Source organism: Channa argus, chromosome 9 (genome assembly GCF_033026475.1).
Source record: "Channa argus isolate prfri chromosome 9, Channa argus male v1.0, whole genome shotgun sequence".
In the NCBI taxonomy this organism is placed as follows: Eukaryota; Metazoa; Chordata; class Actinopteri; order Anabantiformes; family Channidae; genus Channa; species Channa argus.
Genome location: NC_090205.1, coordinates 17,233,779 through 17,257,571, shown reverse-complemented (window position 1 = coordinate 17,257,571; position 23,793 = coordinate 17,233,779). Strand labels below are relative to the sequence as shown.

Genomic DNA, 23,793 nt, shown 5'->3' with positions numbered 1-23,793 from the left:
ACCAGTGCTGTTAAGAAACAGTGATATAAATAATGTCAGTAGGTGCATTGCTGAAACCAATGCAGTTACAGTTAAAATAGGTCAACTATGCAATGAACACAGCCCATTGTTTTGCTCTGTTTTGGGTTGGTCTGGTGTTTCCTCATGGTTTTATTTTGACTCAAAAAAAAAAAACATCCTTGATGAATCTATGAGCATTAATGCTTTAACATTAACACAAGCTGCTAATAGGTTTGAGTGCTAGTGTAAACACTAGCCTCCTGTGAAATCTCCTGTGAAAGGAAATATCACTGTGTGAAATATGTGCAACATTGGATGCACATACATATGTGTACTGCCCATAATAAAAATATTTTTAGTGTATGCAGGGATTTAACAGAGTATTGAAATAATTATTTCTAATTAAAAATATCTGTTGAACTGGCAGTGAAAGTGTGTTACTGTAAGCATAGAGAGATGTGTGTTTGTCTGTTATAACTTGACTTGAGTGCACATATTTATTAGTTTACTTTATATGTGTTGCACATCTGCTTCATGTTTCAGGGTCAGGTTGCATCTTGTCTTAAACCTCATATTTTAAGTGGCCATCTGTGTTCCCATTAAGTCACATTTATGAAATCTAGATGACAACTGCTCAGTGAAGTTCAGTTACTACAGACAAGTTCAGATCCCGACTTTTGCTACAGTATACCTCCTCCCACACATGTCAGCCAAATTTCTCTTTTTCCATTAGCTTATTATTAATAATATTAATCTGAGAAATATACAGGAAGAAATGGGTCACAACATATGAGGGTGATTTTTTTGTTTGAAAGGGAAAAAATAGTTAGACAGGGACTGATTTAGACAAGATAAATAACAGACAATAGACGTACATATAGTAAAATCTGATTATCTGCCCTTTTATTATTTAAGGCAAATGCACTAGATTTCAGTAATGTAAAAAATAACCCTTGCATATTTCTGGAAACATAGGCTGAAGGTGTCAGATACACTCCGGTGATGTTTCCACGTGCTGTTCCATGCAAAGAAATTTCCCAATTATCTCTAGTTATATAATCATTATAGCTCTGAAATGAACAACGTCAGACCTCTTTCATATTTTCATATCCCAAATAGTTCCTTTAGAGCAGCAAAATTGAAAGTGCATTAGAAAAACACATTCACAATGGGTGTACTTAATGAAGCGTTAAGACAAAATGTGTTTTTTCACTCTAAAGTCTGTTGTTGTTCTAATGCAACATTAAAGTAATGAAGCCGTCAGCAGGTGATCGAGTAGTTTCACAATAAATTACATCAATGAACATGAGTAATACAGCGATTACATTACTGATTACAATTGGTGCAGATAATCAGTGGCAGAGCACATTTGGAAATAAATCTTCAACCTGAGAGCATGTGGCTCACTGCACAGTAAAATCAAGTTTATTTACTGGCCAGAACTGTGTTTGGATACAGAGTTTTTTTTAGGTAAGACACAAAAAAGTCACGCTGCCTCTTTTTCATATACACACACATGAAAAATCATAGCCCACAGAAACAGATGACTAGCTGTTGTCTGTCTTCTCACTGTGATACAAACATGAAAGCTGAGTGGACTGTGACATGTGTCTTGCAGATATGCCAGGTTCAGCTGACTTGACTAATCTGTTATGTCACCACTAATGTGAATATGATAAACGTGAGCAGATGTAGCAGTGGTTTTGGTCATTTTAAATTTCCAGGTAGAACAGAGTTGTTTTATATATGATTACAATTATTAATATATTTGAAGCTCGTAGCTAGAGGCTACGGGATATCTTGATGATGTTTATGCTGTGATTAGTGGGAGGTGATGAATGGTCAGTTTGACATAAAGGCTAATGTTACATTATATTTGCAGCTGGTTTGATCGAGATAGCTACATTTTACCCAACTTGCTGACGGTTCATGTCAAATTCTAAAGTGAAAGTGAAAAAAATTAAAGCTCCCATGTGATGGTCTGTGTTAGTTTGTAATACTCTTGTATATTTGCAATAGCACAACAAAGAAGCATTAGCAATAATTTATTTCCTGAAAAGGATGACAAACATGGAGCCATAAAATTTGTGTGCCACAATGAATGGAAATGCTCCAGCACCATAAAGGAGAAAACACCCAAAGTCAAACAAAGAACAGGGTTATACTGTTGCTCCCATGCACTATATTTCCATCTAAACTCTCACAACAAGTTAAGAGATCACTGGGAATGCATGGGAATGGTTTTAGTTTGCACTGCTTTTGATCTGTGAACAATTATGTTTTAATGCAATATTTGTTTATTTCATTATTTATTTAGTTATTTATTTTGCTTTGCTTTTTAAAAACATTTCAATACAGTGACTCTCATTTCTTAAAAGGTTTTTACTAATGACATCAACAGGACTGCATTCATTTGCACTAAATGGTCTTGGGAGAGAATTTGGTCCAGAGCTAAAAACATTTGGAGCTTTTTAAAGGTTGTACATTAATTCTTGAATATGGTTTTAGGCCAGAACTAACCACAGCTTAATAACTTTGTGTCATGAACAATAAGATAATAAAAAATAGCCATGGGCTAACTGGTGGACTGTGGAGGAGTGCTAAATTAACCAAGTGACTGGCCTTAGCCTCAAGGACTGGGGACATAGTCCTGGGCTGTGTCCTACTTACAATACATGTTTGTACTGTGTTTGAGTGTACAGCAGCATGTACGTTCATCACACAATTGAAAGTATATACCAGTGCCATGCAGACAAAGATTTTCTTGAATTTGAGTCTGGTGTTGATTGACACTCTTACTGCACAGTACAGTGCACAACACAAATGCAGAAGTGGGTCACATTTGGGCAAAGTAAAGGCTGTGTAAGAGTTGTAGTTGACATGCAATGTGCTCTGCTGACAGCTAAGGCAACACAAAATATCCAATAAGAAGCTATTTCAAATGCTTTGGCACTGTCAAATGTGCACTGTTGCCTGGTGTGTGTCAGTACACATGTTGCATCATTTGCTGTAGCAGAGACTATTAGCTAAGTTAGTGCACTGCTCTTATATGCAGTATAGTGTATTATTTAAAGTAATGTCATTTAGTGCACTCACAGTGTAAACAGCACTGGACAGGTGTGAGCACAGGGTGGTGTGTGCAGTTGCTCAGCGGGATCTGGTGAGTTTTATTACATTTCCCAGGGAGAGCAATATGATGTCATCAACATGTGTCTCATCTAATGTTAAGACCTAATTTCCCGGTTTGACAGCTGCGCTGGGGATAAGGAGTTTTTGTTCTCGTAATATACTCAAGGAAAGTTTCCTTTCTCACTTTTGCACTCCCACTAGGTTTTATTTTCTCACTCTCACTCTGTAACAGGCACACATCCTATATGTCCCATGCTTCTGAGCAAAAATGTTCTTCAGCTTCACATTACATAGAGTCAACACTTTAGGTTCTCTTTTTTTTTATTTATAAAATGAAGCTGTTAAGAATATTGCAAGAATGTATTGTGGCTACTGAAACCCCAGACATAACATTTAACAATTTTTACATTCATTTCAAAATACTGGTGTCTTACAACTGATAACAAAAACAAATAATTTAAGCTCAAATAGGAAACTACGAGCACCTTTCTTTGTGTACAACCTTAGGGCAGGCTCTTTTACCACACTGGCACATTAATATAATCTTTATATCAAAATAATAACAAAAATCCCTCTTTTAAGAACCGGCTATTGTGTTACCATAACCCATTTGTACCATACCTCATTCTGCCTCATTTACAAAATGAGCTACATTCTGGGGTGGTAGAAAAATATCTGTCAAGATTGAAAACCCACAAATGAGTCTTGAAAAGAGTAAATAAAGCTCAAAGATGCTAGAAAAGTGGTGTTTAAGTGGGTCATAGCTCCAACATAATCACAGGCTGCCAATTTAAGCTACTGTTTTCCGTATAATCATTACAAACAACAAACTAAATAAATAAAGGAAAATGCTGAAGTTATTTTAACAATATTTTAACACTATACGCTACTGTAAACATGTTGTGAACAAGTTGATATTTTGAATCCAGTTTCAAATGTGCAAAACTTTAAATGTTTTACACAAACCAAGACCACGCTTGATTATAAAAGTTGTTGGTGTGATGCTGTTTTGTCCATATTATTAAGTGACCCAGTGACATAACATATTGTATACTGAATTAGACTGTAGTTCAGTGTTAGTGTGCAAATGCTAAGTGAACTAATAAAGCCAAGCAAAGCACCCTTGTTTTTTGTATTACTGATATTATAATCTTTCACAAGCTTTAAAATCTTGAAAGCTGCAGACTTTGTACAAAATGATAGTTGTGTTAGTAGGTCACTAACTGATAGGAAAATTGTGTTTTGGGGTTGTTCAGTTGTTAATGTGTCCACAATTTGTCACAATTCTAAGTCATTCAAAGTCATTGTTGCAAAGAAAGGATTTTGTTCGTTTTTTCTACTAACATCTACATTTTTGTAGCAATATATGATTCATTTTATATAAATGCACCTGGCTGTGTAACTTAAGCACCACGTCAAGGTCCATAAACAGACCAGAATAACACAACAGGCTAAGTGTGTACCCCCAGCTGTATAAAAGAATCATTCTATAAACATTTGCCGACTCTGGTGTGACATTAAATCTGCAGAGAATCTAACAACCCCTGATAGTAAACCTATTCAATATGAGTCTTTTCTAGGATTTAACAGTATCTCCTGCACAGAGCCTTGCAGTTCCTTTGGGCATGAGGGACACATGTCATTATCAGCAGAGAAGTCCACTCTCCAGTAGAGATGAGTGGTGGAGTCTCTTTTTTTCTGCTGCATGTTTGGGCATGCGTGGGATGTTTGTGTGTGTGTGTGTTTGCATCACCCCTTTATATAACATGCAGGTAGGTCACCTTGGTGTCCACTCCTATTACATTTTTGGCGCTGCATCTGTAAAATCCTGTATCCCTATTTGTCGGCTTCTGTATTACCAAGGAACCCTGGGGACTAAGGTAGCGGTTGCCATAGATACGAGCCTGACCCATCACCTTCAGTTGTGTCAAGTCTGGTGTTTCCCAGGTTACTGTCGCTTGGGGTGTTGCTATGGTCAGGCATGGTAGCTCCACAGCGACCCCGGGTCGTGTGTAGGTCACGGGGGAGGGGCCTTTTGTGATGCGTGGGGGGTAGGCGATAATGATGACAGGAACTGTAATGACTGAGGCCGAGGATGAGTCGTAACTGGTGAATCTGCATGTGTAGGTACCTCGGTCAAACACAGAGGCCTGTTGAACTGTTAGTGTTCCATCTTCTTGAACTTGATATCGGCCCATGTCACTATTCTCGCCTCGGGACAGCACCTTGCCACTGGGCATGGTCCATAAGAGAGATCCCTGGGTGTGTCCATGGTTTGGAAAGGCTGGACAAGGCAGGCGAAGGGTTTCTCCATTAATTATGCTCACCAAAGAGGCTGTTCTGCTGCTCACTGCTGGCTGTGACACATGTCCAGTTGAGCGAGGTGGAGGACCAATGGGCGGAGGTGCAGCAGGTAAACTGTGGGCCCTCTGTAGAGGCTTTTGAGTAACTGAGGTCACCCCAGGCAACAGAACCTGCGTTTTTAAGGATTGAACTGAATCCAATCTGGCTGCTGATCGAGGTGCCTCAATTAACACAACACTTTTTGGACCAGTTCTTTCCACAGATTTTCCTCTGTGTGGAGATTTGCCATCCTCGTGTGACTCAGAAACCTCCAGCTCCACTTGAATCCTCGTCTCTCCTCTCTCACCCCTCACTACACAAACCAATGTTCCACCATCACTTGTCCGCACACCTCGAAGCTCCAAAGACCCATTTCGGTGCACAGTAAGTCGGCTGCCATAGTAAGGAGCTGGCAGTACACCATTACCAGGCAGAAGCCAGGAGAGGCGCGGGGGAGGGGAGCCTTGGGAGGGGCATGGCAAAACAACTGTTTGGCCTTTGACTGTTCGTTGCTTAAATGTCGTCACCACACCCACAGTGTTAGTAGAGTTTTTAGTGCCTGTATTAGTAACAACTATACTATTGCTTCTTAAAATCCCACTATTCCTGATTCTATCATTGGTCACTGCTTTATTGCTACTACCACTAGTACTACTGACACCATTTCCTAGGAATGTACTACTACCAGCTCCACTATTAGACACACTGCTGCTAGCTCCAACATTTCTAGAGACACCGCTTATTCTGCCATTGTCTGTACTAGTGTTATCATTAGTTCTTCCCACAATAGCTTCATTATTGTTATTCCCAGGATTCTCTTCAATATTTTCTCCGTTAACTCTGCTGTGGCTGTTAGCCACACTATTACTAATACTACTCACAATGCCAGGTTCATTTCTATTTATTACACTGTTATCAGCTTTATTGCCTATATTCTTCACACCACCCATCACAACACTGATCCCACTGCTACCAATTTGTGTTGTTATCCCACTGGCAGGGTTGTTGAATCCATTTTGACTATATCTCCTAAGGGCAGGATTAGAACCACCGTTGTTCGCGTTAATGCCTGTGTTTGGTACAGTGTGTCTTGTTCTGTCATAATTGCCGCTATTGCTACTCCTACTATTGTTATTGCTACCCTGCTTACTTGTGGCTTCACTGGTAAATCCATATTGGATTATCCCTGCATTATTACTGTTGCTGTTCCCTAATCTACTGTTACTCTGCCCATTGTTAGTACTCCCAGCTCTCCCTCCCACCTGGCCACTCATACCATGACTGAAAGCCTCCACCTCCAGGCCCACTACCATGCTCGTCTCCCCCACTGAGTTTTTTGCTTGACATGTATAGTTTCCTGTGTCAACCTTTTGGGCCAGATGCACCCTCAGAGTTCCACCTGAAACCACCACAACCCGCTCTGAATAAAAACCAGAGCTTAAACTTTTTGGGATGACATGGTGGGCTGGGGAAAACCATGTCACAGTTGGGGCAGGATCTCCTGTGGCCTGGCAGCGAATTGTGGCAGTTGCTCCCTGACGTACTTTGATAACATGGTACCTTCTGACATCTGTAAAGGTTGGTGAAGACGTCATCATGACCTTCACTTTGACCTTGAAGACATAAATAAACAGGAAAAACGTTAAAATGGTTTTATTTTTAACATTATACTGATACAGTCAACGGGTAATGTATAATTTGTAAAAGCAGACTTGTCAACCTACCTTCATTATGTCTTGACCCACTTGATTCTCAGCATAGCATGTATACACCCCTTCCTCTCCCATTCCCACCGATGAAACCAGTAATGTCCCATTGTCAAACACAGTTAGCCTTCGTGCTCGCCCTCCTCTGTCCTCCTCCTGAAACACACTGTTAACCATGGTTCCATCCGGTAGACTCCAGTGAACAGCTGGGTCAGGGAGTCCTGTTGCCTGGCAGTCCACCTGCAGGGAACAGTATGTTCAAATAATGGTATTATTTCAAAGGTTATTTTTCTTTAATTAAGAGAAGTGTTGGGAAAGAAAAGCTGATTTTATTAGTTGAGCACAATATACCCTGTTGTGTATTTTGGTTATATTATATATACATTTTTTTGGTTATCTTTAAACCCTTGCAAAAAGTGATTCACAGTATCAAACATGAAAAAGCAACCAGATATTTGAAGCATTAAAAAATACAATTTACAGCTTATAAATGTTTGTATGAAATTAAAAATGAAGGGCAACCAATTCCCACAACAAAACGGTGTCCCCTTTTTATGTATTTCACCCTGGGAGACATTGTTTTTCATTGAGCTGTTAAATATTCATATGTGATGCACCATCCCCTGAAGGCCACTGTCAGTGATTCATAACAACCCGTGACCTAGCAGGTCTTCCTTTTCCAAAAATATGAAGCATTTTTGATCAAAAACAACCAAGAGGCACTGTCTGTAAAACTAATCAAATTGTTTTAATTATTCAAATAATCTTAATAACAGAAAAGTGAGAAAAAATACCATTCCTATTTAGACAGCTAAACATTTGCATCAAATCACTTCTTGTGAATAAATTGAGTCAAAGGAATCATAATTATCATTACAAAGCCACCTAACAGTTGCTAGTATTTGTTAACTGAAACAAACATCACTATTAGAAGCAAGGCAGAGATTAAACAACATTATTTCTTTGATTGAACTTACTTTCAGCTCTTTGCCGACTGACACCATCTGATTGAGTGGCTGTTTTGGCTCGATCTTTGCAGGCTTGGTAACCACAGATACATGCAAGAGGCGATAATCATCTGCAACCTTGTTGCGTGTAATGCAGAGGTAGTCTCCAGCATCCTTCTCCGTTACTGCCTGAACTGACAGGGTGCCATTAGGGTGCACCTTTAGACGTTGATCAAAACTTTGTTGCGAATGTAGACACAAAGTACAAAAAAACAAAAAAACACAATTATTGAAAAACATAATTATGCAACCAACAATATGACTCTTTTTCTCACACATTCCTTCTACCTGAAGTGCATGTCCACTAGTTTTCTGCTGGGGGTCCTCCAAATGATGATAGGGGATGGGTTGCCTATTACAGAGCAATGGAGCTGCAAATTTCCCCCATATTGAACAGTGGTGATGGAGGGTGATGAAAAGATAATACGGGCTTTAGTAAAGGGGGTGTTGGGCAAGGGTTGCAAAACACCTGAAGCTGTACTTTTGTCAGAGTTTGCATTATTTACAATACTGGGAGAAACAGTGGTGTTATAACTGTGCACTATCGAAGATAGAGAGAGAGATGAAGGTTCTGTTTTGTTGATATTAGTAAAGTCTGTGGTACCGACTTTTTTATTGATTTTAGGAAGTGGGTAAGAGGAATTGGGTTGGTGAGGGTAGGAAGGGGAGGTCAGGGCGAGTTGAGATGATCTGTCGAATAGCGATGGAAGGGAGAGTTTAGGGGAGTTGAATGGATTTGATCGGTGGCTAGGGATGGACAAAGCCCTGTCTTTATTGAGTGAATAGGAAGGAGATGGTTTTTCAGTAGTCACTGTTTTTGACTCTGCTTGTTTTGCACTCCCCTCTCCTATTCCTTCTTTTGCTCTTCCTTCAAGTTCTACCATCACTGTCCTCTTATCAGTTCCAACAGTATTACTTGCCGTGCACTCATAACTCCCTGAGTAGTTTGGCCCAATTCTCCGAATATGCAGAGTCCCGTTGGGCAATACAAAAAGGTTGCCGTGGAGAAACTGGGATGGACGAACTAGAGTCCCATCTGGGATTCGCCAGCGCAGTGTTGGCAGTGGGGCACCACGAGCAGAACAGTGAGCATAAACAGACCTCCCTGGAGACAAGAGCAGGTGTTCCTCTTTGGCTTGCTGTATCATTGGGGGCAATGAGGACACATGTACACGCAGAGAGGTGCTGGCAGCACCTGCTGAGTTTGAAGCCACACAGCGATACATTCCTCTGTCACTAGGTAAAGCTGCAGAGATATGGAGGGTTCCATTTGTGTCCATAAAAATGCGACTAGTGGAGTGGGCAGCAGAAGTCAGGACAGAACGATCAGGCAGAGTCCAAGATAGCACAGGAGCAGGAACACCCTCGGCCTGGCACTCCAATAACAGCTCCCCACCCTGATGAATTGTGGCTTCTCTGTAACTCACCTGCTGCATCCGAGGTGGGCGAGTACGCACTTCCAGGGTCGTTAGGACCCTGTCATGGAAGAGCAAATCACACACATTTTCAGTATGATGTAGAAACACGTAAAAAAGCCAGAAATGTCATCTAATACATGTAGGAAACACCCATGGTTTGGATACCTAATTAAAACTAAAAACTAAAACTAAAAAAAACATGGATGAAAGAAGATATTGGGTCACATATTTCCTCATATATATTTGAGGCTGCTTTAAAATTTTAAATCAAGTAGGTTTGCAATTGTACCTTACAAGTGGTAAAAGAACACGAAATACATAATACTTCAGATATTAATAAATTGTTGTTTTCCTTTATTCCCCAGTAATAGTAAAAATATTGTTTACAAAGTTCAATAAATGGAACATAGTGCATCAGTATGTATAACTGGTGTCATTAACCTCACCTGTCGCGACCCAGAGAGTTCTGTGCAATGCAGATATATGTGCCCCTGTCCTGCAGCTGAACATTCTGGATAACAAGGGTGCCATTTGGCAAGACCTCAAAACGCTGAGCCCTGGAATGGATTGACATTACTGCTCCTGAGAGAGCGGAGCAGAGCAAAACAGTCAGAGAGACAGTGAGAGAGTGCAGCAGTTAACAGAGAAAACAGCGACAAATTGGGAAAGAAAGTTATAGAGTGAGCAAAAGACAGAGAAGAGGAACAGGGACATGCCACAGTGTAAAGTCACTGATGGAGAATGTGTATATATATATATATATATATATATATATATATATATATATATATATATATATATATATATATATATATATATATATATATATACTATATTTATATAGTATTAATTAATAATTCACAGATATATAAAAATTCCTATATATACACAGCTTTAGTGAGCAATCTGAAAGCTTTAGCACCAGTCTATGTATGACATTCTACTGGCCTCCACCTCAAACATAAATTGAAAAATAAAATGTTTGTTTGTTTTTTTGTTTTTTTTGAATGGAGGCATATCCTCACTGTGTGTACAGTACCTGTGGCAACCTTAGTCCACGTGATGGAGGGTTTTGGCTGTCCTTGAGCTTCACAAGCCAGCCTGGCAGTGTTCCCTGCTGGGAAAGATACTGTTCGGATGTGTGGATCTGCAATCCTTGGTCTGGCTCCCACATCTGGGACCTATGAACAGACATTATACCAGCAAAAAAAGTAATGAAAAATTAAAATAACAACTTCTTAGTAATGATTAAAATATTTCAGGTCATAGATCCACTTATTAAATCTCTTCAGCTTGCAAACATTAAATGGGAGGGTTGGGGCAGAAAAAGCATCCGGCCTTTTAAACCTAATCAACGTGCAAAAATACACAGACATCAGCCTAACTGGTATGTAAAAAAGCAAAAATATCACAACAAAATCATTATACTATAATTGGATAATTTTTCCAAATCCTGTCTGTATGACGACATTCAATAAACAACAATAACACAACAATGTCAACAAGTAGATGAATCCAAACTTAGTTTTTTAGGTAGGGATAAAGTGTAAATCGAAAGAACTTTGTTGGAAAAAAAACTCGTCTAACTTAAAAAATGACTGTAAAACATTTTGTAAAAGTTTGTAAATAATTCGAATTAACATTCTAAGCATTACTGTGGAATGGGAGCACAAATCCATTATAGCATTATGGTGATGCTAGATTTAGAAACACTCATTGGCAGTGAACCCATATGGTTTGATCTGCAGACCCATGCCAACACAGCTCTGGAAATTAATTAACAATTGATTGTTTCAAATCGCTTGAGGTTTGACTCTAAACACAGAAAATGCTGTTGATTATAGAACATATGTTTTTCTTTTCTTCTTTAGATCTGTCAGTGACTCTGGCAAATCCATGAAATTGAAGAACTGTCATAAAAATCCCTCAGGTTTAAAAGCAGCGTATGTGGATACAGTTCAGACTATTTTCAGATCAGTTGTGTTTTTCTGCTAAACATTTACCCATAACGTTGAGTAGTTTGTTGCATGGTTTGTGTATGTGTAATGCAAAAAAGAAAATTAAATGAGTACTTAAATAAATTAGTAATTGAAAGAAGAACTTTAACCAATGAACAAAAAATGGTTAAACACTGGATAAAGCATAAATTAACATTAACAAATTAACAAATAGGGATCAATTTGTGACCCTACCTTGGCTCACACTCTTGTAATTTATTTTATTGCTTTAAAACCAATTTTGAGTTAAAGTTTGCCGAAACAATATTAATATTATGATATCTGAATCAATTTGTACTCACCCAAGGGACAGCAGGGAGTGAAGGGGACTGCGGCCTGCTGCTGTGTGATTCAGGAATAGAATTAGCTCCAGGGTTCTTCCATTTAGTAGGTGGTCGACTCTGGTTTGGAGCCCTTGAAGCAAGCTTTCCTCCCGCATTAATTTGGCCAGTGTCTGACCTTTCTCTGGATGATGCTATGGTACGTGTTGGTGACATTGTTGTGGTTGTGGTAGTAGATGAAATAGCAGTAGTTGTCCTTGTAGTGGTCGGAGAAGCTTTGGTATAGTTTGTTACACTATTAGTAAAAGTAGCAGTTGTAGTAGCCGTTGTAGTGGCATTAAAAGATGTGGGAATAGGTTTCAATGTAATTTTAGTAATAGTAGTAGCAGCAGTATTAGTAGTAGTGGAAGTAGTAGTAGAAGGATTAGAAGTAGTAGTAGTAGATGTAGGAATATGAGTTGTGGAAGTAGTAGAGGTAGTTGTGGTACTTTTGGTAGTGCTAGGTATAATAACAAATCTTGTTGTAGAAACAATTGGATTTGTAGTCATTTGTGAAATGGTAGTTTCTGTGGGAAGTGTTCCCTTACTACTTGTAATCATAGATGTACTTGTAGTGATTCCAGCAGAACTAGTAAAATAATTACTCTTGAGAGTGGTTGGCTGACTTGTAATTTTTGCAGTAGTAGCTGTAGCTGGACTGGGGACTATGGAGGAGTGAGCAGGAGAGTTTGTGGTTGAGGGAGACAGATACAGTACACCCAGCAAATTCTTCTCCACCTCCTCTTTATGTTTGCCTGGGGGTCTAACAACATGCTTACCTAAGGCATTGTGTGTTTGTGCGTATGTCTGTATGCCATGTGGAAGTGTCCTGGCGTGTGCATCAGGTACATATGTGTGTGGGACCACAACATCAGAGTGAGTGGGTACTGGTGGTGGTGTGTTAAAAAGATTGGATTGTGCAGCGTCTGGGATGTCAGCAGAGTGAGTCATGATGTCTATGTGTGTCTTTGTGTAAGAGGGGAATAATGAGGTGACGGAGGATGTAGAGGTTGCAAATAATGTGGAGACCGATTCTGAAGTGGATGTACCAAGAGTATAAGAAGTAAGAGAAGACAGAATATCAAGTGCTACACTATTTGGAGCAATCTTAATATGGTCATTACTCATCTGCAAAACAGCTGAAGATGTGGTTGTTGATGGCAGCAGCCCCATATTAATTTGATCTGTAATACAGTCAGCTGTAACAGTTTGACACCTCTGGGCTGTAGGGTCCGGGAGAGATTGGGGTGGGGTGAAAGGTTGCACCCTAGGCCTGTTTATTCGTCTTCGCTGTCCAATCTTCCTACGAGAGTTCCAAGGGCTTTGAGGTCGAGAACTTGGAACCAATTTGGGCGAGAGTCCCTGCTGGGGTTTCTGTGGCCTGGTTCTAGATGGAAAGAAGCTTTGCTCTCGCTCATCTCCTTCAAGTGGTTCTGAGACAATTTCATTAGCTCTAGATTTTGGCTTTGATGTGACTGGCTCTTGTGTCAATGGGTTTGTCTGTGTACCTGGATTCTGTGTGTTTGTTGTGGTCTCTGTGCCTGTCTGTGTCTCGCTCTCTGTCTCTGTGTCTGCTTTTATTTCTGTGTGTGCCTGAGTTCCTATTAGAACATGATGAATGGGCTGTAGGTCTTCCTCTTGTAGAACAGCGACATCAACAGATGACCCTTCAGTTTCTGATTCCACTCCTGCTTCCTCAGCTCTACCTGTCTCTGTATCATCAGCTCCCTCATGTCTTGTTGTGTCTCTGTCTTTGCTTCTTCCCATTGGTTTAGGTGTGAACTCTCCTGCTGTGCTGGGTGGACTATTGCTATTACTGTCTTTTGACGTCTTTTGACGTATCTTAGCTAACAGGTCTGCCCATTTCTGAGGGTCTATCCTTTGTTTGTTTGAGGTAGCTCTATGTCTGTTATCAAAGTGGTTTCTTCTTTTCTCAGTGGAGGATAAAGGCCGTCCTCTCATAGACCCACGTCTTCTGGGTTTTCCAGTTGGATAACGTCTGCCTTGGGTAGGTTCTGAAAGTCTTGGATGCTTCATTTTGGCAATAACTGTTCTCTCTTCTTCTTCCTCTTCATCCCCTGATCCTTCTTCTATCTGACGTAGTAAAGGGGCTCGTATCTTGGTTGATCGACCAGCTGCTGACTGTGGCCCTCTAGGAAATGAAGTCCTAAGTAGATGGTGATGTTGTGGTTTTAATTCCAGCTGCATGGACAGAGACTCACTACCATACTGGTTGACTGCAATGCATTGATAATAGCCAACATCCCTTAGAGAAGGGTTAGGCATATAAAGACTCCCATTTGATTGAATAATGATTCCACCTGATGCAGCAAACCCCCGTTGTATTATATTTCCATCTGGAAACATCCAACTTATATGCGGTGCTGGTGACCCAGATACCTTGCAGGTCAGACTGACAGGCTCCCCATCTATTCCCAAAACAGGAGGCCCCACCTGGACTCCTGACAATGGAAGAGAAGATTCCTCCACTGCCAGGCGAATGGGGAGAATATCTACATCTACTGTGTAGCCAGTCTTTGCTACACAGTAGTAAAGCCCAGCATCTGAGATCCGCACTCTTTGTAGTAATAAACCATTGGCTGAGACTCGGAGCCGACCATCCAGACTGCTAGAGGGCACGATGAGCATGGATTCATCTGGGAGAATCCAGTGTACTTTGGAATTACCAGAACTTAAAACAGGGCATGAAAGCTCTACAGTACTGCCTGAAACTGCTGCCACTGCAGTGGTTGTATGATTAGTTGAAATTAGAACCCATGGGTGAGAAGCAGAGGGAGACAGTGATTGATAAGAAGTGGGGCCAGGGTGAGCAGAAACTCTCGTTGAGTAGATAAGGTGAACTCTGTGTGCATTAGACTGTGCTCTGTTTAGCTGGATACTAATGGCTGGCTGCAGTAGCCACTGTGGTCTGGCTTTAACAGAAGCTTGGACTCCGGTGTGATAGTATTTCCCCGTCTCTGCTGATTGCCTGTAGCGGTAGGCCAGCAGTGGTGTTTTACTCAGCATGATCTCCCTCTCGAGTCGAACCGCAGTCTCACTGTAGTAAGCTAGGATCCTCCAAATTTTCTCATAGCTCTGTCTCTCCACAGGACAATCCAGGGAGAGAGACAGAGGAAGGGAGAGAGGAAAAGAAGTGGAAAGGGATAGATCTGGAAAAGTTTCAGAGGAGTGACTGATGTTGCAATTTAAATCAACACTGTTCCCTTGTTGGTCTAATAGACCCAGAAAGGCAGTACCCAGCGGTTCCCTGAAGGCTTCACTTGACTGGATTTCACTAATTTCTGTCTCCGAAGGTGTGGCTCTTCCTAGGGATGAGATGACAGGTGAGGCACATGGTAGGTCAGCTTGATCAAGCAAGCCTTGCTCTTGAAGAGAATTGGGCGAGGCACAGACTGGACACTGAGGACTACTGGGACATTTCATTAGGCCTAATTGACAGAGAGAGAGAAAAAAATGTGTCATTAAGGGCAGAGTTACATCTCTAGCATATCAATAGGGTATAATGCTGGAGCAACTACATAAACATATTAGTGCACATTTCAGTTCTGCACATATTATTGGTGTCATATATTAGTCATGCAAGCTCGTAAACTATTAATTACCATTTATATCAGTTGCTAATTAGGTATGGATGCTTTATCTACTCATAAATAAAAAATATGCATCACTTCATTATAATACAGGAATCATTAGCCTATATTTCAGCTGCCTGCACACATCAATGCTGTCATTGTGGATTAGTCATGGCAGGTTAAGCCTGCCATATCAGTGAAGCACATTTCATGGTGCAGGCTTCTTTTACATCTCAATAAATGTGACTAAAAAAGATACAGAAAATTATATAGATCAACAGTATTCAGCTTGTCACCGCAGCGGAACATGTTCTGCACGTTGATTTGGCATGTGCTTCTAAGCCGGTTGCCCTTCCTGGCACAACCCTCCCATTCTTATCCAGGTTCAGGACCAGCACTGGCTGAGTGGGGCCACACCTGGTGGGGTGGTATTTGAATCCACAGCCACCTGCATCCCAACCCAATGCTCTACCGCTGAGCCACCAGACCCCCTAACAGATTATTATTATTAAGTATCAAGATAAAAAAAAAACAGATGAAGTAACATATTTCATCTTTTTTATGATCTGGCTGGATTAGAACATGTTATCAATCTTCTTTCAGACTGAAACAATAAATATGACTCCTGTTTCTAAATCCGTTCCCTGTGTTGTCTGTCCTATCTCTTTCCATTCCCTTGGTCACTGACACAATTTTATTAAATCTCTGATTAAATAAAGCAGAACAATGAAATGACTTTACATGTCGGACAAAAAGAACTTGAGTATCACCTGGATGAGCCAGACTCCAATTGAGAAACCAATTCATCCTACAGTCACAGCTCCATGGATTCATGTGCAGCACAAGGGTCTCCAGCAGGGGCGCTTTCACTAAAGTGTCCTTGGGTAGAGTTGTTAGACTGTTGTTGGACAGGTCTAGGTGTCTAAATAAGGGAGAAAGACACCAAAGAAAATATGGGAGGGGAAGAGGGGGAGAGAACAGAAGTTTAATCAAAACCAGAGTGGAGTTAAGTTAAGGAAGGAAGTGATAGGAGGCAGGTTTGATGTGAGAAAATGTTTCATCATTTTCATTATCACCATGTTGAAACCCAATATATGTTTATATACACAAGTTGCTGTGTTTGTGAAGCTATTTGTTTGCACAGAGTTAACCAAGAATTACATAATTCTAGATTTGGGAAAAAAATTTGGTGGAATAAAACCAATTTAATTACATTTTGCTATAACATGGGAAAAAACATATACAAAGTTGCTCAACATGGTTGATTATTTTATGTGGTTTAAGTGTTAAAGCTCACCTGAGTGTAGAGAAGTAATATGTATTCAGCAGGGACAGTGTGCACAAAGTGTGAGGGTGCAGCTGATGAAGTCTGTTCCCTTGCAGACGTAGCAGCCTGAGGCTAGGCAGCTGGAGCAGGGCTCGGGGGTGAATATATTGGAGGAGGTTGTGATCCATGTACAGACGTAGAAGTGAAGTGAGACCAGAGAAGGTCATAGATGAGGAGATTTCTCTCATCTTGTTATAGCTCAGCTTTAGTATCTGTGGGGATGGTGGAGGAAATGAAATGCAAAGATTAGAAAAGCGATCAAGCAATAGACATCAAATCTATACTATGATCATAGGTCTGCCACTTGACATCACATGCTTTTAAATTTAATTTACAATGGGAGGCTTAATTGGAATTAGGACGATTAAGTTGGTGAAAAACTCCATGTTAGTCAAACTTAATGAATGCCCCCTGTGCACATTTGAGGAAAATATGTGGAATTATTTACATCAGTTCACTCTATTACATGTACAAATTGAGAAAGTAGCCCACAGCATATAGACAGATTTTCATACTGTGCGTTTATGGGTCAAAGCAGGGAAAACTAAAATGATATTCTAGCACTGGAGGCCTGGAACTTTTCTAATTCGAATTTTAGCCCTTTATCCTCAGCAGAAGACTCCAGGGGATGTATCAGTTTTCAAGCCATGAAGAGCCCACCAAAACTTTAAAAGGGCACACCATGAAAACCAGGTTGTGGAATTTTGTTTCTGTGAGATAAATCCAGGGAGGCTACTTAGCTGGAAGACTTCCAGCTGCTGGCAGATCTAGCACGTGAAGATGTCAGCACATGGATATACAGTATGGATCCTATTATCACACAATGGCAAATATATCAGCATCTGCCCAGGAGATGAAGGGAACAACTGCTTGTTGAGTAATATCACTTCCCCATGGACTGCTAACTCTGCCCTTAGGCTGCTGCTAAAATTTCTAGTGTGTTACTGAGCAGTGAAAGAGCGGTGGCACATAAATAATGCATTAGTTATACAGAAATTAAAAACATTTGCTGAAATATGTGAACAGGATTGAGTAGACCATTATATTACTCTGCATAATTATTTCACAGATGAAATGTAAACTTGATCATTTAAATCCAACTGTTATTATGAAAATGATTTAGTCAATTTATCAATATAGTGTCCTCTCATTATTGTGCCAAATGGCATATATACCCAATATTTTTGTCTCAAAGTTAGGGAACTGTGCAACCTGTATATTAAAAGAACTACACCCATTTGCAGTGTTTGAGAGTAGAGCTGTCTGCACAAAGTACATTTGAAATAGTACAGATGCACTTGTACAGTCCTCCCTGCTTGAGGCTTTAAAGGACGTAAAGTACATTTTGTGAAGCTTTCTCCAAGCTTGACTTTCACATCTGTGTGCTTTAAACCCATGATTAACAGAGTCCAAGGTTAAATAGTATGTAAAGAAACACTAGTTTATCTTCCCCATTGACAGCTATCTAATTTATAATCCAGCATTTTTTTAGTTTTTTGTTTTCACAGTTTAGAAATATTGTTGTCTGCGGTTAGCTGTCTAAGATACATGTCTAGATCCATAAAAAAAAAAGTGTTTCTCTGTCCATGATCTTGTGAACTGTTCTAGCTAGCAACCATTCACTGGTTTTGATTTGCATTAAGATTTTTTCTAATCAATTAGATGCTGTATCTCAAATATTGATGGCCAAATATACAACAACGTTTTCCTGTTTACCTGCAGTGAGTTCATATCTCTGAACACTGCATCTGGAAGATGGTGGATGTCATTGCTTTGGAGCATCAGAAGCTCCACCCTTTTTAGCCCAGCCAGGGAATTGTTATAAATCCTGTTGATGCTGTTGAACCTACAGAAGCAGAAAAACACCATCATCAACCTTAGACCACAATTAGATCAGCAAAATACTTACATGCTGGCTTTTTGGTTAACTGTAGGTTGACACCCTGATTCAAAACACTTTGCATGTGTTTGCATTGTAAATGAATCACTAGCTCTTTTTTGTTTGTTTGTTTGTTTGTGTCCATGTAAGTGTGCACACTGACATATTTTAGCCTATATCAGGTGTGTGTGTTTGTTCCCATACCCTAAGTTTATACGCCGCGTGTATGCAGGTAGTCCAGGTGGAATAGTGAACAGTGAGCGGAAGGTACAGTGGACTTCGCTGGCCTGGTAGCAGTTACAACTCCTGGGACAAGACTGGCCGCTGGGTACGACAAGTGTGAAAACCAAGGGAGACAGCAGTGCTGACAGGACACACACACTCCTATACATCTTCACTAAAGGAGAAGCAACACTGAAGTTATCACTGCAAAGGAAAAAAAGGAAGTCATGAATAATCCTGGGAAAGCAAATTACACCAGAGTGACATGTCCCAAAAACCAGATGTGCACCCCCCCCCCCCCCCCTCCTTTCACTCTCACATGAAGACCACAGTCTATGATATTTCAGCAAGCCAAAAGTGCAAATGTGACTCAAGTCGTCTTGAAACACTGCACCTGTCAAACACAAACACACCTTTGGGATATGCGCACACGCATAAATGAATATTACATAAATTACTATGCAATATATAAATTAAAATGCATCTCAAAAAGCGGATAAAGAAACTCGCTATCTCACCGACCCTCATCCCACCCACAGATCATAAAATACTCTTCAAGCATTCAGATTTATCCAACCAACTGTAGATGCGAGACGCATTCGCACTTCAAGCTGAAATTACAGTAAATTACGCACTGTGGCAAAATGCTTCTAAGATGAATAGATTATGTAATGCATTTAGTCATATCTCATAATAGCATACCTTGAAATCCTTTGGTCCAGAGGAGTAAGTTATTTCACGGAATTATTCATTTTGCTCATCAAAAGCTGATTTTAAACCGCACGCTTCGGGAATGTGATATGTAATTTAACAGATTCACCCATTAGCTCCGAAACAGCTCAACTAAAAAAAATAGTTGTCACCTCAGGTGTTGCTGAAGGACTAAAGAGAGCAAGGAAAGGCGTGAAACGTAGCAACACTTTTGTCTACTTCGCACAACAAAAGTTGAAACCAAAAAAGCATTTAGTAACACCCAACAGGTCTTGTGCGTCTCATGAAGTAGCTCTGGAAGCCGCAGGAGGATTCTCCGCAAACGCGTCTGGCGCTGTGCGAGTGCATGTGTGTGTTTGTGTTGATGACAGTGGATGTGTGTGTGTGAGTGTGTATTTGGACTTAGGAAAGGGGACTGGACTGAAGTGAACTTCGAGTGACGCTCCGGCAGAGGGGTCTGTCCAAGGAGGGGCTTTCTGGAAGCAAAGAAGTTACTGCGCTTCAGGCTGCTTTTGTCCTGTCCTTACACACAGCGTGTGGGCCAGATGGACATCTTCTTGATGAGTGGCAGTTCGTTGTAAGGCTTCTTCTCACTTTTGCAAATCTTTTTGTAACTTTTCTCCTCGTGAATCAACTTTCTGTCACCTTCTCCCTATAATTTTTAAACCTTCTTTCACATTGGCTCGAAGTTGAAGAAACTAAATAATCTTTTTTAGCACTGAGGTCATGAATTATCGTAGAAACTCACCACTCTCCGGGAATTTTATATCCAGCCATAAAACAAATCCTATTGAAATATATAAATGTGTCTCATCTATGGATTAATCAAGAGAATGTTGTTTCAAAGCTTTGTGACGTTTGTCTCATGGAAAAAATAGCCCAATCCTTATTGTTTTTACTTATGTTTACTGATGTTTTTGAGAATATTTGGTGTAAAAAATAAGGTTTAGTTTTTGAAACTTATCATGTATATTTTAGTATACTTCTTTTTGGGATAAAAACTAGCAACCTTTGCTGCTTCTGTACACATTGTTCAGGCCTAAAATGTTTGTATTATTGCACAAGCACTAGTACTGATGGTTTCAACCATTTCTATTCCAAAACCCATTCGACCCCATTCAGTTCCTGTGACAGTGAATCACAGGAGCCCAGACTGAACAAATGCTACCCTTGGGTTTTGTGTTTCAATACATTCCTGCAGTATAGTTTCAGACAGTCCTCAGGTTAGGGCAACTAAGGATTGTCTTCTGTTTCATGTGATCTCAGATTCTCAGTCTTCCCATAACAATCACACCTCCTTCTGAGAGACTGGAGGGAGAACAAAAATAGACCGATTCTCTTCAGCTGTTGTCTTCTGTAAGTAAAAGTAACCCCCAACCCACCCCTTTCAAAAGGCCTTTGTGTGTGTGTCTGTGTGTGTGCGTCGGTGGGTGTGTGTTAAACAAGCCAGTACGTGAATCAATAGGCTCTTTCATTTAATACTTTTTTTTTCAACAAAAGTTTTTACCATTAAGTTTCATATGTGTAAAAATCCCAGGTTGAGTCTCTACATACACCAGTAAACAGCTTTTATTTCCACTCACCATGGGGGGCAGCATTTCTACAGAGCAGCAGTAGATGTGGGAATAAGGTCACCACTGAAAAGAAAAAAAATTCTATCGAATAGGTTGTAAATTTAATAGCGAATGACTGTACAAATAACAACATCCATAAAGATTTTCAGTGTTCACCAGCAAACATGTCTCCGCTGTGTTTCAAGTGATGACCCAGCCTTCACTGCAATGTTGGTCTGTTAGGACTTAACCATTCTCCTGCTACTACATTTTCTGTAAGCTGTGATATAACTGTGAAAATCATTAGGCTCAACCCCAGCTCACTTCATTACACTATTCTTCACTGTACTGGAATGTTTTGGACCATAATAAATGAATCACTGTCTGACTGGGTAAAAAGACATAATGTAATATCAATGGCACTTTCGGGGGAGGTGACTGAATAAACAAATGAAAAGTTAACAAAGAGAGGAATAAGGGTGAGGAGTACGGAATTTATGTTTTTCAGTGGAGTTGTGGGCAGACACACGTATAATAAATGAAATAACCAGACATCCTGTACAACCTGTACAGTCCACAATAAGCCAAGATCCAGTTTGGCCCCCACAGACCAGACTCTCGCGCTGATAGGGGATTAAAGACTTAGCTGATGATTCCACTGCTGTATGTTATTTATATCTTAAGTGACGATACATTTCTGTTTAGTGTTAATCATGCTGTATTAACTGTGTGACATTGGCTCATGAACTGAGGTAAGGTTACACTGTGACAAGTCTGCAGCTTTTCTGTTAAAACTACATCACGTCACTGTGTTAATGTAGTTTGGACAGAATTTGATTAACATCAGCTAAATCAAATCCAATCAACTTCACCCTGAAATGTACTGTATTGTATTGTTACAAATGTAGCTGTATATATTTTTTTTAATCATATTGTGTCCCAAGTATAAAGATATCAAATCATTTTAGCCCCTACCCACTCGGATTGTAATTCAATAGAACAGGTAGATTTTAATATTACCTTGGTCAACGCTGCTCCCTATCTTTTTGTCTGTGGGGTTTGGTGCTATCTAGGTCAACCATCATGACTATGCTGAGTCATGAATTCAGGAAGTAAACAACTCAGTGCCGAGATGAGACCGGCTTGCGGATAAATAATTTTGAATCGTGCATTATGCATTCTTTTTGATCTGGCTTTGATCCGTTAATAAAGTCTTTAAAAGTCTTGGCTAAAAATCACTGAATTTCATTAACTTATTTCTTCCCCTCCCTGCTCTGGTCTTTGTTTTACTGAACTTGAGAGCAATGTGTTTTTTTTTTTAATGTTTTGGTTCTTTTCTTTAATTACAGTTTCCTTTTTCATTGTATAAGTAAAACACAACAGTGTGGAGGGAGAGGAAAGGTAGCCCACATACTGTATTTGTACAGAGGCACTACATTGTCTCTAAGTACCTTTAACTGTATTACTATCACAAAAACATGATAATTTTGTCATCAGTACAATACTTAGTTTGTGTATATCGGGGTTCAAATCACTCATACTTCAAACCAAATAAGAGAAAAGAAAAATTATCACTAGAAATGTCCTCACACTTGCCCCCACTCAGTCAAGGTCATTTCAAAAAGTGCAAATAGGAATGGAGGGATCAGAAAGGGCAGGAGGCCAGAAGCTATCCTTAGAAGAACCAAGACCTTCAATTACTTCTTCATGACCTCAGGGCTCCAAACAGATTGAGGCTGTGGTCTCATAAAGTGCTGGTTAAAAGCAGGAACAGATTGTCCAGCACAGACACTGATGAGCAGACTAAGCACTCCACTGACACTCATGTGTGAATAGTCCATTGGCTGCTATTGCACATGCTAAATATATACAAAATGTATTTAAAGTTGTTCATTATTTGTTTGACACGTGGGATAAGATGCTGTTCTAATCACGTAGCATGCATTCTCAGCTATCATTGAGCTGCTTTAACAACTACTCTGTGTCTATTTTTTTTAAATCTAACTGGCTTAGACTCTAGCTTCTGTCCAGATGTTGCAGTAATATCTTTATGATTCCAGGTAGAGCCACTGAACTGTGGAAAGCTTTGTTATGAAATTTTACAGTACTTTTAGACAAAAACCTGTTACACACACTGTGACAGCATTGTAAAAATGCTGCATTGGCAATAATTACCCTTAAGGTCAATCGTGTTAAAAAATAGTATATGATATTAATTTTAAGATTCATAATGAGAGCTAAACATGCTCAAGTTTGAGTTTGAAACTAGGATGCTGTCTCAGAGCCTTGGGCCTGGACCTTGTGGTCTGTTATTGATTTAAGGATCCAGCACTGCATGGGGTCAAGGTTTGTCTGGCCAAGTGAAAGCCTACAGCTTAGCAGCTGAGTGGGCGGCCACTGGCAGGGATCCACAGGGCTGATGGTTGGATGGTCACAAGCATGCTGGCTTTATTCTCTATTGGAAACTACGTTATTTGAGATGGCTACCTGGGGGCTACCTAAGCAAATAAAACCTCTATTTTACCCTTTCTTATTTAATATTTTGTTATTATAAAATGATAAGATGTAAAGTGAGGATTTCAATGTGA

The 23,793-nt window shown here is 40.0% G+C and overlaps 1 protein-coding gene across 1 annotated transcript; it reads right to left on the bottom strand.

The window, feature by feature from the left end:
* Positions 1-907: 907 nt before the first annotated feature.
* Positions 908-20,052, bottom strand: LOC137133234 (matrix-remodeling-associated protein 5-like). Its single transcript, XM_067516660.1, has 12 exons — positions 19,644-20,052; positions 18,924-19,145; positions 18,557-18,686; positions 16,811-17,052; positions 16,284-16,435; positions 11,903-15,369; positions 10,643-10,784; positions 10,050-10,185; positions 8,474-9,661; positions 8,156-8,363; positions 7,197-7,418; positions 908-7,085 (listed from the first exon to the last, which is right to left on the bottom strand). Exons 2-12 carry the CDS (start codon positions 19,109-19,111, stop codon positions 4,887-4,889), a joined length of 8,274 nt encoding a protein of 2,757 aa, XP_067372761.1. The 5' UTR covers positions 19,112-19,145; positions 19,644-20,052; the 3' UTR covers positions 908-4,886.
* Positions 20,053-23,793: the final 3,741 nt, after the last annotated feature.

Bases quoted from the DNA above. Each gene is read 5' to 3' on its own strand.
- LOC137133234 (XM_067516660.1), bottom strand. From the start codon at position 19,111: ATGTATAGGAGTGTGTGTGTCCTGTCAGCACTGCTGTCTCCCTTGGTT. The intron at 15,370-16,283 runs GTGATACTCAAG...TCTGTCAATTAG, and splicing joins TTGGAGTCTGGCTCATCCAG to GCCTAATGAAATGTCCCAGT. The intron at 7,419-8,155 runs GTAAGTTCAATC...TGTTCCCTGCAG, and splicing joins CAGTCGGCAAAGAGCTGAAA to GTGGACTGCCAGGCAACAGG.